At 43.4% G+C, this 15,699-nt stretch overlaps 1 protein-coding gene across 1 annotated transcript in view; it reads right to left on the bottom strand.

Annotated features, from left to right (window-relative positions):
* Positions 1–4,400: 4,400 nt before the first annotated feature.
* Positions 4,401–15,699, bottom strand: part of CPPED1 (calcineurin like phosphoesterase domain containing 1) — a 93,917-nt gene continuing 82,618 nt past the window's right edge. Inside the window, exon 4 of the mRNA XM_087815114.1 lies at positions 4,401–5,630. Coding sequence (XP_087671240.1) covers positions 5,401–5,630 — 230 coding nt within the window. The 3' untranslated portion in view covers positions 4,401–5,400. The remainder of the gene's footprint in view (positions 5,631–15,699) is intronic.

Genomic DNA, 15,699 nt, shown 5'->3' with positions numbered 1-15,699 from the left:
TCACCCTCGTTTCGAGGACATAAAGGTCTGCAGAGGTTACAAGCTCGCCCCCCGCCTGGTGGCCACAGTGGCCCAGATGGGATTCGGGTTCAGAGTCTGGATTGGAGCTCCCGCTGTAACCACTGCGCCGAGGGTCCGGGGCCCTGAGGTATTCGCAGGGGTGAGAGCTCAGAGGAAGCCAGATGGCCACCAGTTCTGTGCAGATGGTGGCGTCCGCCTGACAAGACGAAAGTGAACTGTTCACGAGTCCGGAAAGGCCCACGTGCTGCACGGTGAGGCCCAGGCGCAGGGGCCCCGAGAAGTGCACGCGCAGGAAGCGGAGTCCGCCTGCCGGTCGGTCAGCCCGGGGTCCGTCCACCCTCTTGCTGTTACCGCCCTTCCCACCCTCTTATTCCCGTCTCAAGGTCAAGGCTGTGCTCCAAACGTGTGGGTTCATCTCTTTCCCCTTCCAATGCCCGCGTCCCATCAGTTACCCCCTTTCTGTGCCCACTTTACCATGGTTCCCTTGATCGCTTCGTCCTTCTGTTCACAGGTTCAACCCCCACTTTTTTCCACTTATTAACTCCCCTCCCAGGTTCCCTGGAAAAACTGGTCCTTGCCTATTTATTCCCCTTTCTTTCCTGCTCACTTCTCGGCGACCTGCAGTGTGGCCTCGGGAACCCAGTGAGGCGCTCTCACAACCACAGCCGGTCCTGGCCCTCCTCCCGCCTGGCTTTTTTCTTTTACTTGTGGCATCTGTTGGATTGTATGGTTGGCATTTCTGGTTTGGCCAATGAGACCTGTCGAGGATGTGTTGGGGGGTCTGGGAGATCATTTTCTCTTGGAAACAGCAACTCTGGAGATGAAGATTCTCCCCTCCCCTCACCAGCCTTTTCTTCCTGTCTTTGAACATGGTTTTGTGAGGACCTGATGCTTGGAGCTGGGCAGCCCTCCTGCTCACAGGAATCAGGGGACGTCAACATGTTGAGCTGCTGGAGCATCCTGGAGACACGGGCTGCAGGACTCGGGACCGACCCTGTGCGAGGGAAACGCTCCCCTACTTGTGAGGCCGCGTCTGACCTGAGGGTGCGACTATCCACCTGACAGAGTGTGTGCCCTTTACCGATGAGCACACTAAGGTGCAGACAGGTTGGGAAATGTCACCAGAGAACCCAGGGTCACAGTGAAACCGGACAGCATGGACTGAAACCCGGGTGTGACCCCGGAGGCGCAGGAGCTCTGGACACAGCATGAAATGCAATGGAAAGCCTCCTTTTGAAAACACTGCCCTTTCCCAAGCTGCATAAATTCCTTTAAAAAAATTATTTTTAAACAACTCAATGAGATACACTTTATGTCAAATAAACTAAGCTGCACTTATTGAAAATGCTCAATTAAATGAATTTTGGCAGATTATACACCTGTGAACAACTACACAAAAGGACGCAGAGTACCTCTGTCACCCCAAGTCTCCCTGAACCCCCTTTCCAGGCCATCCTTCCTCCACCCGTTGCCAGGCAACCACTGACCTGCCTCCTGTCACTATAGATTAGTCTGCATTTTCTAGACCTTTATGCAGATAGAACTGGCTTAAATGTCTGGAAAGAAGTGAGACTTCTTTCACTGCGATTCATCCGCGTCGTTGCGTTTACCAAGTGCCTTCCTTTGTAACGCTGGGAGGTATCCCAGCGTATGACGCACCATCTTCTGCTTATCCACTCAGTTATTGATGGGCATTTGGCTTGTTCCTAGTGGATCTATGTTTACATTTTTCTTGAGTAAATCCTTACTCAAGAATGGAATTACTGGGTCACATGGTGGAATTTAATGTTTTAAGAAGCTGCCCGACTGTTTTCTAACATGGTTGTACCGCGTATATTCTCACCAGGAATGTATGAATTAACGTGTGAAAAGCTCTTTCCCTCTACTGTCTCCTCACAGAATACTTCCCTTCTGCACTTGCAGTCACCAATGTTCTCCCCCCCCACACCAGGCAATCCTGCTCAACCAGCTGGGTGTCCTACGGCTTCATTCTGACACTGCCCAGAGACGGCTCAAATCCCACAGGCTAACGGCTCCTTCCCATGAGAGGGTAGAGGCTGATTCCCCACCCTCTACCTAAGAGGCCAACTGCAAGTCCAACTTGTCACCTGTGCTTCTGACTGACCTGCTATAGATCAGAGGTTCCCCAAATCCCCTCATCGGGTTCACTTCATTTGCTAAAGTGGCTCACAGAACTCAGGGATACATTTCACTCACTAAATTACAAGGTTATTATAAAAGGATATAACTCAGAATGGCCAGCTGGAAGGGATGTGTAGGGCAAGGAAGGGGCGTGAGGCATCCATGTCCCCTCGAGGTGCACCACTCTCCCCGAATCACCACGTGTTCACCAACCTGAAGCTCTCTGAACCCCATCTTTTTGTTTCCTAATGGAGGTTTCATTACATAGGCCTGGCTGATTAAATCACTGGCCATTAGTGATTAATTCAATCTCCAGCCGCTCTGCCTTCCCCAGAGGGTGGGTGATGTGGCTAAAACTTCCAACCCTCCAATCCAGCGATTTTCAACCCATGTACTGCGAGAATTTTAAAACATGCAATATCTGACCTTTTTTCCCTTAGATTGTCAAATAAAAAAATGACAACAGCCAACACAGTAGCCGCCTAGTGTAAATGAATCAAAATTATACTTTTTTTTGTCAGATCAGCAAAAAATGTATTTTTTTGGTGTGCTGCAGAATTTTCTTAATTAGTTTATGTGTGCAATGAGATGAAAAGGGTTGAAAATCCGCTGCTCTAATCACATAATTGGTTCCCCTAGCAACCAGCCCCCACCCTTAGGGACTTTGCAAAAGTCACCTCATTAACATAAACCCAGGTGAGGCAGAAAAGGACTTGTTACGAATAACAAAAAGCACCTTTATATCTCTTATCCCTTAGGAAATTCCAAGGGTTTTAGAGACTGCCAGGGACAGAGAAGAAGGCCAAATAAATATTCCTTAATGCGAATCACAGTGATACAGTTAGGGCTGTACCAAAGTCTCACCCACACTTGGTATTGTCAGCCTTTTCCATTGTGGCCATTCCACTGAGTGACAGATGGTGTCTCACTGTGCTTCTTCCACGCTGGCTGTGATGCTGAGCATTTTTCATGTGCTTACTGGCCCACGTCCTCCAGCTAACGCTGGGTTCTCGCCCAGGAAAGGTGGTCAAAGGTGCCCAATACCGTAGTGTTGCCGTGGGCCGAGCTGGTACAAACTCACACCCATTAAAGACACCTTCCAGGAAAGAGGGGGCAGTGTTGAGGGGCACGGGCTCAACAGTCCCACTGCTTGCATCTCGCTCCTTCCCCTGCAAGAGCTGCCCCGCCTTGGCGAGCGGCACCGCCTCTCGGAACCACAGCATTCGGCACGTAACACCCAGAAGCCGCAGCACTCATGATCACTGAGTGTTTTCTTGTTTTTCACGGTATAAGGCAATTGTGTAATATCTTTTAAAAAAGAAAATAAGTGAATGCATTAGTACTTACCCATCATCAGAATGATACACACTTATTTACAAACGCATTTCTGAACTTCTCACCACTGGGAATACTGCTGTTTGGTTACTTTAAAAATAGCGAGAATTTCACAGGATTCCCTATTCTTGGCATATTCTTGCTGTGTTTTGAATCAATTCTTTGACTTATTAGGTCTTTGGGAAGGAGGCTTAGTAAATTTAATTTCCATTGCTTTTCCATATCCTCCCTCGAAACTCAAGTGACACAGCCCAGGGCGTTTGGACATATGACACCACAAAGGTGGCTCCGTCTGTCCACTGTGACTAAACTCTTCCCCTTCCTCCCCGTGAGCCCCCGTCTGCCTTTACGATCCGGGTACACGATTGTGGCAGCTAATGCTCAGCGTTACCGCTCCCATGCCTCACACGTGTGGCCATCATGTCGCTTACTGAATCTCCTCTTCCTGAGCTCAGATCCACGCCGGTTATGAAGAAACATGAGCACGAAGCAAGCACGCGGCAAAATCCTAAAACAAGGGCATCCTAATTTTGAAACTTTTTAATTTTCCAGTGCCACGTAACAATGAGCTATGGCGTGCCACCGATCCGTAGCATAATTAACTTTTTGTCTTTTGTTCCTTATGAATTTACATATCCAATTATCTTTCTACTTAATTTCTCATGGTTTTGCTGCGTTGACTAAAACTTTTTAACAAGAAAGTCTTAATGGGTTTTGCAGTTCATTTGTAAGCTGTCGGCTGTTCAAGGCATTTTAGGGTGACTGAGTGCTGCTGCGGGATGCTGTGGGGTGTTCCTGCAGGACCGGGGGTGCCTGGTTCCCTGTGCATCGGGACACCCGCCGAACAGGCCGCCCGGTGAAACGGCACAGCTGCCCGGAGCTGCGGAGAAGTCCCCGCAAGGCCGACTGCGCGGAAGCAACGCCGATCGCCCCATCCTGGCGCCGCCGGGCTGGTGCAGTTAACCAAAGTCAGCGCCAATTCCCGGAAAGCGGCTGAAAGCAGTTTTTGCCCCACCGAAATTCCTGCTTTGATTCTTTTAATCTTGCATTAATTCCCACTTTTTCCGTCAAAGTTGACACAGTGAAGAGTCTCAGGAACGGAGGGTCATTCCGATTGCAGGAGGCAGCAAACTGTGGAGCTCCCGCAGCATCTGGTGTGAAGGGAACCCACTCAGAGTGTGCTCCGGGCGCTGCAGGGGGTGCACTTTAGGGCTCCGGTGCTGGTCTCTTGGACGAGGTTTTCACAGATTTTTATAATGTGTGCAAAGGTGACTTCCGTAGTCCCCGAGAAGGCCAACTTAAGCTCTGACCTGTACCAATGACATCAGCATAGAGGTCTGGACATTTTACATCAAATGCCGGCTACTCTGCTCCTTGTTAAAATGAGGAGACAGTTGTTTTGTTAGGAGGGAAAGGAATGACCTTCGTGTTGCAAGCACCAGCGTCATGACTACAATTTAACATGATCGGATGGGGTTTGTTCAAGGAATTACCAAAGATCGCTCTTGGATATCCAGTTGGGATGGAGGTCCACAGGTAGACATTCACCATAAGAGACATAAGAGACAGAAAACAATGTGATTCAAAAGCAGAGAACTTGAGATGGTTGAGAAACACACCATTAGGGGAGTTTATTCAAACACTCATGTAGAGGTATTCTAGTATCATTTATTCTTTTATCCCCAGGCTCCAACCCCCACCCCCCTCTCTTTCTTAAAGGGAGGGCAGTTCTATTTCAAATATAATTCAGGATAGGACCCAGCTCTGATTTATGCAAAAGGACATACATTCACAAATCTGCCTGGTATACTTTTATATTCAATAAGTGGTTGTGTGCAGCTGCTGCTTCTGACAAAATTAAAAAATAGTGGGAGTGAAAAGTGAATGGATCATAAACGGCAATCATTTCTTCTTCATCAAATCCATCAGGTCATCTTCTATTCCTTTTTCACTCAGCTCATCCAAACTGTAGTACCGATGAACAATTTTCTCAGCGGTGACCACCACGACTCGGAGCCCATGGGTGTCTTTGCCCAGCTGGCACCCGATGGCAGACGATACCACCACATCAAGGCTCTGGTAGGTGCCCCCTGCATTCCGGTGGTAGTGGCCTGAGAACACAGCTTTGACACCTGCAGGGAAGGGAAAAAAACATTAGGGGGCCAAGGATTTCCACTTAGGGAACTTGGGGGCTCCAATGTTTTCTTGTCTGAAGAGTGATGTATTATTATATTACACACATAATATTATTCAGTATGTAATAAATAAGAAGGCAGCACAGTGACACCCGGAACCTTTCCAAGGATCACACAGGTACAGCATGTTACCACGTGTGTCGTAAGTGGTACAGGAAAGGGTTAGGGAAGACGAGCAGAAAAGGAACACGGGGTGAGTGACTCCGGGGGAGACGAAGGAGGCTGAAGGAAATATTTTGAGAGCAATATGAGCATCCATATGATTGAAGTTATATGTCTATGAAAAATAATGTAGATAGAGTTCTAGCACACAGCATGTTCAATATTTAATGTACATCCTCCACTCTAAAGTGATGACGCATAAAACATAAAAAAGAAAACCAAAGGATGGAGGCAACCTTAACATCAAAAAATAAAAAAATAAAAAAATAAAAAAATAAATAAGTAAATAAATAAATAAGTAAATAAGTAAATAAATAGTGCCATGGGCCACAAACAAAACAGGAAAGCAGCATAATGAGTGGGGTTGCAAAGCTTTGGGGAGTAAAGTTCTGACTGTGAGCTATCGAGGCTGAAAGCACTTTCTGTGAGACGACGAAATCGAGCCTGAGCCCCGTTTAAACAGGGGTGGTGTCAGTGCCTCTCTTTATGGAAGGAGACGGAAGAAAACTGCTGTTACCTGATGCCTGGGCCAGGGCAATGTCGTGCTGGTATGTTAAACAAGTATTCTAGGAAGAAGAAAAGACCTGATTGTAATGTTTCCTAATCTCCATGGTTTCAACTCTTATCATGGCCGATGGCAAATGACGAACACAATGTCACTGAACCAGAGTGGGAAGAGATGCCTGGCAGCTCCCATTACACAGTGTTTCTACCACACAGATACAAATGCTGCAGACCTTGCGCGTGGGTAATAGTAATATGTAGCAAGATAATTAGAAAATGCTAAGTTTTGAGTAATCATTGCCTTGACTGTTAAATATAATTTACATAATGGTGAGTTTGTATAATTTAAATAATGGCTGTTTAACAACCAGCTCACAGAATTCCGTAAAATTTAATAACTGGTTTTTGTGAGCTTGTAGGAGCTGTCTCCAGCACACCGCTGGACTAGGGCTTATGGCAGCCTATGGGTCTAGGAAGGAAGGAAGACACAGGCTCGAGTCTAGAAACCAAAACATGTTTTCCCAATAATGCTGTGGGGCAAGGGCACTGAATCACTATAAAACCTGGTCCTGGATGGTGGCTGGGTGGAAGTAATCAAAACCATAGACAGGGAGAAGTTAGTCAAGAGAGAAAGTAAGAAAATAACAAAAACAAAAAATATTCTAAATAAATGATTTCACGATATCAAAAAGTCCTTAGTAAAGGACTAATACCCATAAAAAAAACAAACAAACAGCATGTTTTGGAGCAAAACAGGTGTAACTGAATGAGACTAGTTGATAATGATAATTTGGAAATGGTGGACATAAAAGACATTACCATTAAAATTTAAAACAAAAACAACTCTCAACGAGTGGCATAAATTCTAGACTAGGCACTAATCCAAGAGCTCATGTGGCATTTGTGAATTAAAAGGCAGAATTGAGGAAGTGAACCAGAAGACAACACTGAGACCCAGATGCAAGTGATATGATCAAGCAGTTCAAAGAACCCAAAGGATAAAGGTATCAATGGGTGCTCAAGAGAAACTGGAATAGGAGAAAGGAGGAAATAGTAGTAAGACTAATCTGAAGGAATAATAGCTGAGAATTTTCCATATCATAGTAAAACTGTGGAGCATCAAAGAGAAAAAACCTGAGATAACATGGTAAAGTATTACACAGGAACGACAATTAGATAACAGGCATCCCAGCAATAACAGAATCAAGGAGTTATACCTTCAAAATGCTGAGGGCAAGTAACTATACACCTCAAATTTTATACCTAGCTAAACCATCATTCAAGTTTAAGGGTAAAATAAATACATGTTTGGACGTATAAAGACTGAAAGTTTACTACTTCCAAACTTTCACTAAAAGAAGACACAAATAAATGGAATGCTATACCTGCTTGTGGACTGAAAGAATTAATATTGTCAAAATGTCCTTCCTACCTAAAGCAATATATAGATTCAATGCAATCCTATTAAAATACCAATGATATTCTTCTCAGAATTAGAATAACTAACCCTAAAATTCATATGAAACCACAAAAGACCCTGAATAGCCAAAGACATTTTGAGAAAGAACAAAGTAGGAGGTATGATGCTCCCTGATATCAAATTATACTATGAAGCTATAATAATCAAAGCAGCATGGTACTAGCATAAAAACAGATATACAGATCAATGGAAAAGAATAGAGAACCTAGAGATTAATCCTCACTTATATGGACAATTAATCTATGACAAAGGAGGCAAGAATATTAAATGGGGTAAAGGCAGTCTATTCAATAAGCAATTTTGGGAAAATTAGACAGATACATACCAAAAAAAAAAATGAAACTAGATCACCTTCTTACACCATATAAAAAAATAAACACAAAATGAATTAAGGACTTAAATGTAAGACCTGAAACCCTAAAACTCCTAGAAGAAAACAGGCAATAAACTCTTTGACATCACTCTTAGCAATATTATTTTGGATATGTCTCATCAAGCAAGGGACACAAAAGAAAAAATAAACAAATGGGATGTCATCAAGCTAAAAAGTTTTGCACAGTGAAGGAAACCATCAACAAAATGAAAAGACAACCCTACTGAATAGAAGAAGAAATTTGCCAATGATACATCAGATAAGGGGTTAATATCCAAAATATATAAGGTACTCATACAACTTAACACACAAACACACAAATATCCAATCCAATTAAAAAATGGAAAGTGTGCCTGAATAGACATTTCTCCCAAGAGGACATACAGATGGCCAACAAACAAATGAAAAGATGCTCAACATCACTAATCATCAGAGAGATGAAAATTAAAACCACAAGATATCGCCTCACACTGGTTAGAATGGCTATCATCAATTAATCAACAAGCAAGTGTTGGTGAGAATGTGGAGCACACTGTTGGTGGGATTGTAAATTGGTGCAGCCACTGTGGAAAACAGTATGGAGATTCCTCAAAAAATTAAAAATAGAGCTGCCATATGATCCAGCAATTCCACTTCTGGGTATTTATCCAAAGAAACAAAAACACCTATTCAAAAAGATATATGCATCCCTATGTTCACTGCTGTATTACTAGTAATAGCCAAGATATGAAAGCAGCTAGATGTCCATCAGTAGGTGAATGGATAAAGAAGATGTGGATATACAATAAAAAGAAATAATCACAAAGGCTTGTGGCCACCATTTAGGGGACAGAAAGCACAGGCTTCCAGAGTGGGATTAAATCTCATCAGAAAGTATCCAGAAATCAGCTAAGATAGGTCTCAAAATGGATAGAGTCCCTGCCCTACCCCCTTTTGTATTAAGTACAGGCTTTAATAATTTCTTCAAAAATTTTTTGTATTTACAGGAAAATATAATATAGATTATTTATAAAAGAAACATACACTTTTTTTTGTATTTACAGGAAAAATTAAAGATTATTCATAAGAGATTACAACTCTTTTAGGAATTATTTGGTTTTGCACATTAAGAGGCCCATACATTCATCGGCTCTTTACAACCTTTATTTCATCACAGTCTGTAACAGTGCATAACAAAACATACAACTACGGTAAAAATAAAACAGTCTTAAACCCAGTAGGGAAGCAAATGGGATTTATTACTCTGGTTTACCTTGAGGTGTTTTAACTGTGATGTCAGAAGCTTTCATTAGATCAACTAAAATGAAGAGTGAAAGAGAGAATGGGAAGAATTGACCTTGGAGCTTGGAATCTGCTGTGGCCACATCTTTAATTACCTTCTGGTGGCTGGTGGGTAATGTTGGAATGAAAGGCTCTGAAACCTCTGGCCATATTTTGCCCTGCTTTCCCCAGAATTAAGGATTCTGGGAGAACATTAAGAATAAGATTGCAATAGAAAATTGTCACTTTGAATCCTACTGATTATTCAGAAATTCAAGCTGACTTGTGTTTTATCATAAGTAGGATTCTATTTCATGATATAAATCTGTTTCATTCTTCCATTTAATAGTTTCTTTAGGCCTGTGAAATTTCTTCACTACATTTAACAGCTGTCCTATCCCCCCACCCAAATTATTTTTCTTTTGTCACTGGGGCTGAGGAAATAAACATTTTCACACACACACACACACACACACACACACGAAATAACCAAATCAACAAAATGGACAAAGAATTTGAACAAACATTTCTCCTAAGAAGATATACAAATAACCAATAAGCACATAAAAAGATGTTCAACATCATCAACCATTGGGGAAATGCAAATCATAACCACAATGAGATATCACCTCATCCACTAAAATGGCTAAAATAAAAATGATGGAGAATAACAAGTATTCACAAGGATTTGGAGAAATTGAAATCCTCACACAGTGCTGGTGGGAATATAAAACAGTGCAGCAGTTCTGGAAAAACACTTTGGCAGTTCCTCAAAATGCTAGACATATAGTTACCAAGTGACCTAGCAATTTCACTCCTAGGTATATAGTCAAGAGAAACGAAAACATCCATTAATGCAAAAATTGTACACAGGTGTTCATAACAGCATTATTCATAATAGCCTAAAAGGATAAACAATCTAAATGTCCATTAACTGATGAATGGGTAAACAAAATGTGGTACATCCATATAATGGAATACTATTCAGCCATAAAAAGGAACAAAGTACTGACACATGCTACAACAAGGGTTGACCTCAAAAACATCATGCTGAGGGAAAGTCAGACACAATAGGCTACATACTGTATGATTCCACTTATATAAAATGTTCAGAAAAGGGAAATCCACAGAGAAAGAAGATTATTGTTTGTTAGGGGCTGGGAGTTGGGGAAAGGTGAATGGAGAGTGACCGCTAATGGGTACAGCATTTCCTTACGGAATGGTAAAATGGTTTGCAATTAGACAGTGAGGATGGGTGCACGACCTTGTGAACATATTAAAACCACTGAATTTTATACTTTAAAAGGGTGAATTTTATGGTGTGTGAATTATATAGCTCAATTTTTTAAAAATGCAAAAAAAAAAAAAAAGGTAGGGGAAAGGGAGGAGGCTAGAACGATCCATGTGGTCACAGATTATAGCTGGACACATCAGCATGAACTCATGGTTACATACAGAAATATTTATAGATGTGCAAATACACAGGTTAATATTCAGAGACACCTTTCCTTGCTCTGTTAGCTGAGAGTGTCTGAGAAGCAAGGAAACAGATTAGCAATGAGTATTCCTAGTATCTAGACCTTGGTTTCTCATACCGTTCTCCAACAAGACAAGTTATGGATCCGTGCAGAAACGGCTGACTGAAGGACTGGGCAGGAAATATACTGGAGGAGCTTGGAGCATCTGGCAGAGCCAGGAAGTAAGCAAGTGCTCAAAAACTCACACTGATGGGGACATGGCTAAGGGACACAATAGGTAACTGAAAGAGCTCCCAATAGCCAAAGTGAATTTAAGGAAACAAAACTAGTGTTAAATTATAGCTCAAAGTATAAAAAAATCCACGAGTCCAACTAATATAAATGATTAAATAAATACATGGGGGAGAAGACAGAAGTCTCCCATACTGAAGAATAACAAATAATTTCCATAGATATTCCTTCCTCAAGGGCGTGAAGCGTAATTCCCCACCCCCGAGGTGTGTGTGGACTGTGCATGGTGACTTCCTCCCAAGAGTACATTACAGTGGGAAACTGAACCATCAGTAGTGATGACAAGTCATGTTGCTAGATGTGCCCTTGATGTGACTGTGATGAAAACGGCACTTCACCTGTGTGGCCTTCCCCAAATCCATAACCCCAGCATGAGGAAAACACCAGGCAAACCCAAACAGAGACACATTCTACAAATGCTGACCGGTACTTCTCAAAACAATCAAGGTCACAAAAAACAAGGGAAGCCTGAGAAACTGCCACAGCCAAGAGGGGACTAAGGAAGTAGGATAACTAGTTCTAATGCGGTATGTTGGCTGGGATCCTGAGCAGGAAAAGGGTGTTAGGTGAAAAGTACGGGAATCTGGTCATGGACTTCACATACCGCACTAGCATGAGATATTAACAGCGTGGGAAAGTGGGTATGGGGTATATAAGAATTCTCTGCATTATATTTGTAATTTTTATGTAAGACTAAAATTGTTCCAAAATTTTAAAGTTTATTTTTTAAAAAATATATGTATAGTTTCCAAAAGAACAGAAATGGGATATATAGCTTTTAATCAGCAAAGAGGGGGCAAAATCACAATAACTACACCAACCAACCAACCAAAAAAATTTAAAAGTGTTACTAACATAAATGCTGGCTCCGGTGCAGAGAAACTGGATTATTCTTGCAGGGCGGAGGGGAATGTAAAGCTGTACAGTCATTTTGGAAAATCGTCTAGCAGTTTCTTATAAAACTGAAAGGGCAATTACCATGTGACCTAGCAGCGGGACTCCTGGACACCTGTGCCAGAGGAATGGAAACTTATGTTCACTCAAAAATCTGTACCTAGATATTCATAGCAGCTTGTGTGTACCAGCCAGAAACTGGAAACCACCTAGAGTGGGTGAGTGGTTGAACCACCATACCCACACCATGGAGTACTACTCAGCAACACAAAAGGAACTCATACACACAACTGGAATGGATATCAAAGAAGTATCCTGATTAAAGAAAGCCAAAAAGGTTTCATGCTGTGTGATTCCATTTATATCACATTCTTGAAATGGTAAAATTATAGGTACTGTTGCTAGGAGTCAGGAACAGAGATGGAAGGAGTCAAGAGTGGGTGTGGCTACAGGAGGGTGGCGGGAGGGGTCCCTGCGGTGACGGAGCTGTTCTGCATCTGACAATGACTCAAAAAGGCATGAAGGACATATGTTCAAAATGTTTGCGGCAGCTTCTGCTGGTTAGTAAGATTCTGGGAGACGTTCGGCAGAGCTCGAGACCACAGGCACAGCACGTGGCAGGAACTGAGACCCACCTGTGGGCAGGTGCGGCTGTGGGCCAGCTGAGGCCCACAACTAGGGATGGAGAGGGAGGTGGCCCAGGTTTCCCCACAGCCAAGGGTGGGGAGAAACATTTCCATTTACTATTATTAGGATGTAAACAGATACACCTCATTTCAGAAGGTAATTAGATGCTATCTTCTCACGTTTTATTGTGCCCTTGATCTGACACTACCACTTCCGTAGAAATTTACCCTTCAGAAATACCCAGTGAAGAGCCCACAGATGCAGGTGTTGCATCTGTGGGCAGAAATTACAGTGCAGTGGTCACTGAGGCACTGTTTATAATGCTCACTGGCTGGAGACTGGATAAATTATAGTACGTATGTTAAAAACAAGAGGTAGATTAACATACTGACAGTGAAAGGCACCAAATGGGAAGACGTAAAAAAAGTGTTGTGATCCTGTTTTTGTTAAAAAGAATAATGTATGTGTAAGAGGGTGTGTGTGAATGTGTTTGTACCCCCAACTGAATGGGGGAGCAATATACACGCAACCCCTCATGCTGGTGATCTCATGGTGAGGTTGGTTGGGTGGGATTAGCTGGGGGGGCATCACTTTCTACTTTGTTACTACTTCATGTTTGCAGTGATCATGGATTGATCTGGTGATCACGAACAAATCATCAAGGTGAAGTGAACAGTGTAGAGGCGGTGTGACAAATGGACTGGGAAAAAGATGACAGAAGAGATGGAGGTGCCACCATCCCAGGGCCTGAGCCGTGTGGTTCAAGAGCTGCAGCTGGAACCACTGGGCTGGGTGCCCACTGGGTCCTCGCTGCAGATGGAGCCATGAGCAGCTCCTGATCACTCAGGTGAGGGACCACGGAAATAACCGCTTCCTCTGCTGCCTTCCCGGGCTTTCCAAGCCTGCGGCCGTCAGGGACCCGAATGGGAGCGCGTGCTATTAGTCCCGCCTCGAGGAGCTCCTAATGGCTGGTCGGAAAGCACTTAGCACTACTATTCTGTTGTATGCTAAATCATGTTTATGAAATTTGGCTCTTTATGCCTAATTCATAGTTGCAAACTACACTATTCTGGAAGGAATGTTTGGCAATTTTGAAAGTTGCTCCCATTAGCTGTAATTAGCTGTAAAAACTCATTTACGTTTAAATTTCACACCATATCAACCGGCATTGGCATTCGCATTCGCAGAGACAGGAGCGCTAATGGGGACTGTTCAAGTGACTGGGAACTTTCGGAGCAGGTCTCCATGGGCAGTGGACAGCTGGGCTTCTTTGCAGTGTGCAGCCCCACCCATCTTCCCACTCCAGGCCCCTAGGGCACATCCATTATTGTTAATGTCTCAAGTCACAGAAAATGTGACCGAACGTGAATTCTTACAGGAGCAAAGATGCCTAAGGACAGCTAGAAATAAAGAGGAAAGAGGCATCAGTGAGCAGAGGCACTGTGTCCCGAGCCTTCTCCCCTCTGGTGAAAGAGCTCCCCCCCACCCCACTACAATGAGGAACTCGGCATTTTAGAGTCCTGAAGGAGAAGCCACACAACGATCCTGTAATGAATTTACAGAGCGACCGTCAGGCAGGAGGCTCCGTGGGTGCTCTGAGGTCAGAGCCCAAGGTCTCACCTGGTCCTGCAGACTCAGGTTCTGTCTGTTGGGACCTCTGGCAGGTTATGGAAATTTGTGAACCTTGATTTCCTCATTTGTAAGATGAATAATGACACCTGTCTCATGGGTGGCAGGTTTGGAGGAGAGTTTGGGTGCTAGTAACAGGCACCCAGTAAACAGTAGGTGCTCGTCACCCCCCCAAGACCCCTACAGTGTAGGGCAGCTGCTCATCTCTGGAGTAGGGCAGACTCGAAGTCCTGGCTCTTGTCCCAGTTACGGTCCTGCCCCTTTTACACCATCAGGCCACGGGGACTTGTAAGAAGTTTTACCCAGCTCTGCTTTCTATTAGCTTTTGATGGGAAAGCATTGATTCACGACTCAATGGAGGCAGGGAATGTATTAATAAGTCATGGTTTCCCTGACGGGGGATTGATTTTAGCTGTGTTTTCAAGAGTTGTGCAGAATTTCCATTCGGGCTGTTCATCAGTCATCTGGCCAACATGCCTCTGTGGTTCCTTAATTGAGTATTATGTATAGATTGTTTTTGAATTATGAACTGCTGTACGGAGATGACAAGCATCTTCTTAAGTTACCACGAGAAGAATTCCCAGCAAAGAGAGCCCCTGAATCAATAAAGGACGACTTCAGTGGTGTTAGCTTCCTCTTTATTTCTTCACGATATTAAGTCATTAAAGACACTATAAAAGCTATTTTTAAGCTGCCTCGATTCGAATTCATTTCAAATCAATCACAGGATTGGGATGCAATCTCTGTATAATTTAATATTGTAATATCGGAAACCTGCCTTGAATCAATCAGAAAACCGAGATCTATCTTGGGACAATTTTGATAATAAAAATTGGCTTCCTTGCCTGGCCCGTGTGGCTCAGTGGTGAGCATCCTCCTATGCACCGGCAGATTGCCAGTTCAATTCCTGGTCAGGGCACATGCCCGGGTTTCGGGCTTGATCCCCAGTAGAGGACATGCAGAACCAGTAGATCAATGACTCTCTCTCTCATTGGTGTTTCCATCTCTCTCCCTCTCTCTGAAATCAATAAAAACATATTTTAAAAAACCAATGTTTAAAATCTGGCTTCCTTACGGCCTTGGTGTGATTTAGTCGTGGACAGCTTCTACGGTCGTCCTGCCTGAGTACACATTTATGAAAACCCCAAGCACCTTCACACTGCCAGCTGAAGATGTGAAAACTCTGTCATAAACTGTGTCGTTAGTCACACAGAATTTATTCTGTTTCAGTGGTGAGGAATAAAAAGTGACTCATAAAAAAAGGAAAGAAAAGTAAAAAAGAAAGGCTGGTGTGAACATATAGAAAGC

This window comes from Miniopterus natalensis, chromosome 3 (genome assembly GCF_054644295.1).
Source record: "Miniopterus natalensis isolate mMinNat1 chromosome 3, mMinNat1.hap1, whole genome shotgun sequence".
Classification (NCBI taxonomy): Eukaryota; Metazoa; Chordata; class Mammalia; order Chiroptera; family Miniopteridae; genus Miniopterus; species Miniopterus natalensis.
Note: the sequence above shows the minus strand (reverse complement) of the source record. Positions and strands in the feature narration are given on the sequence as shown.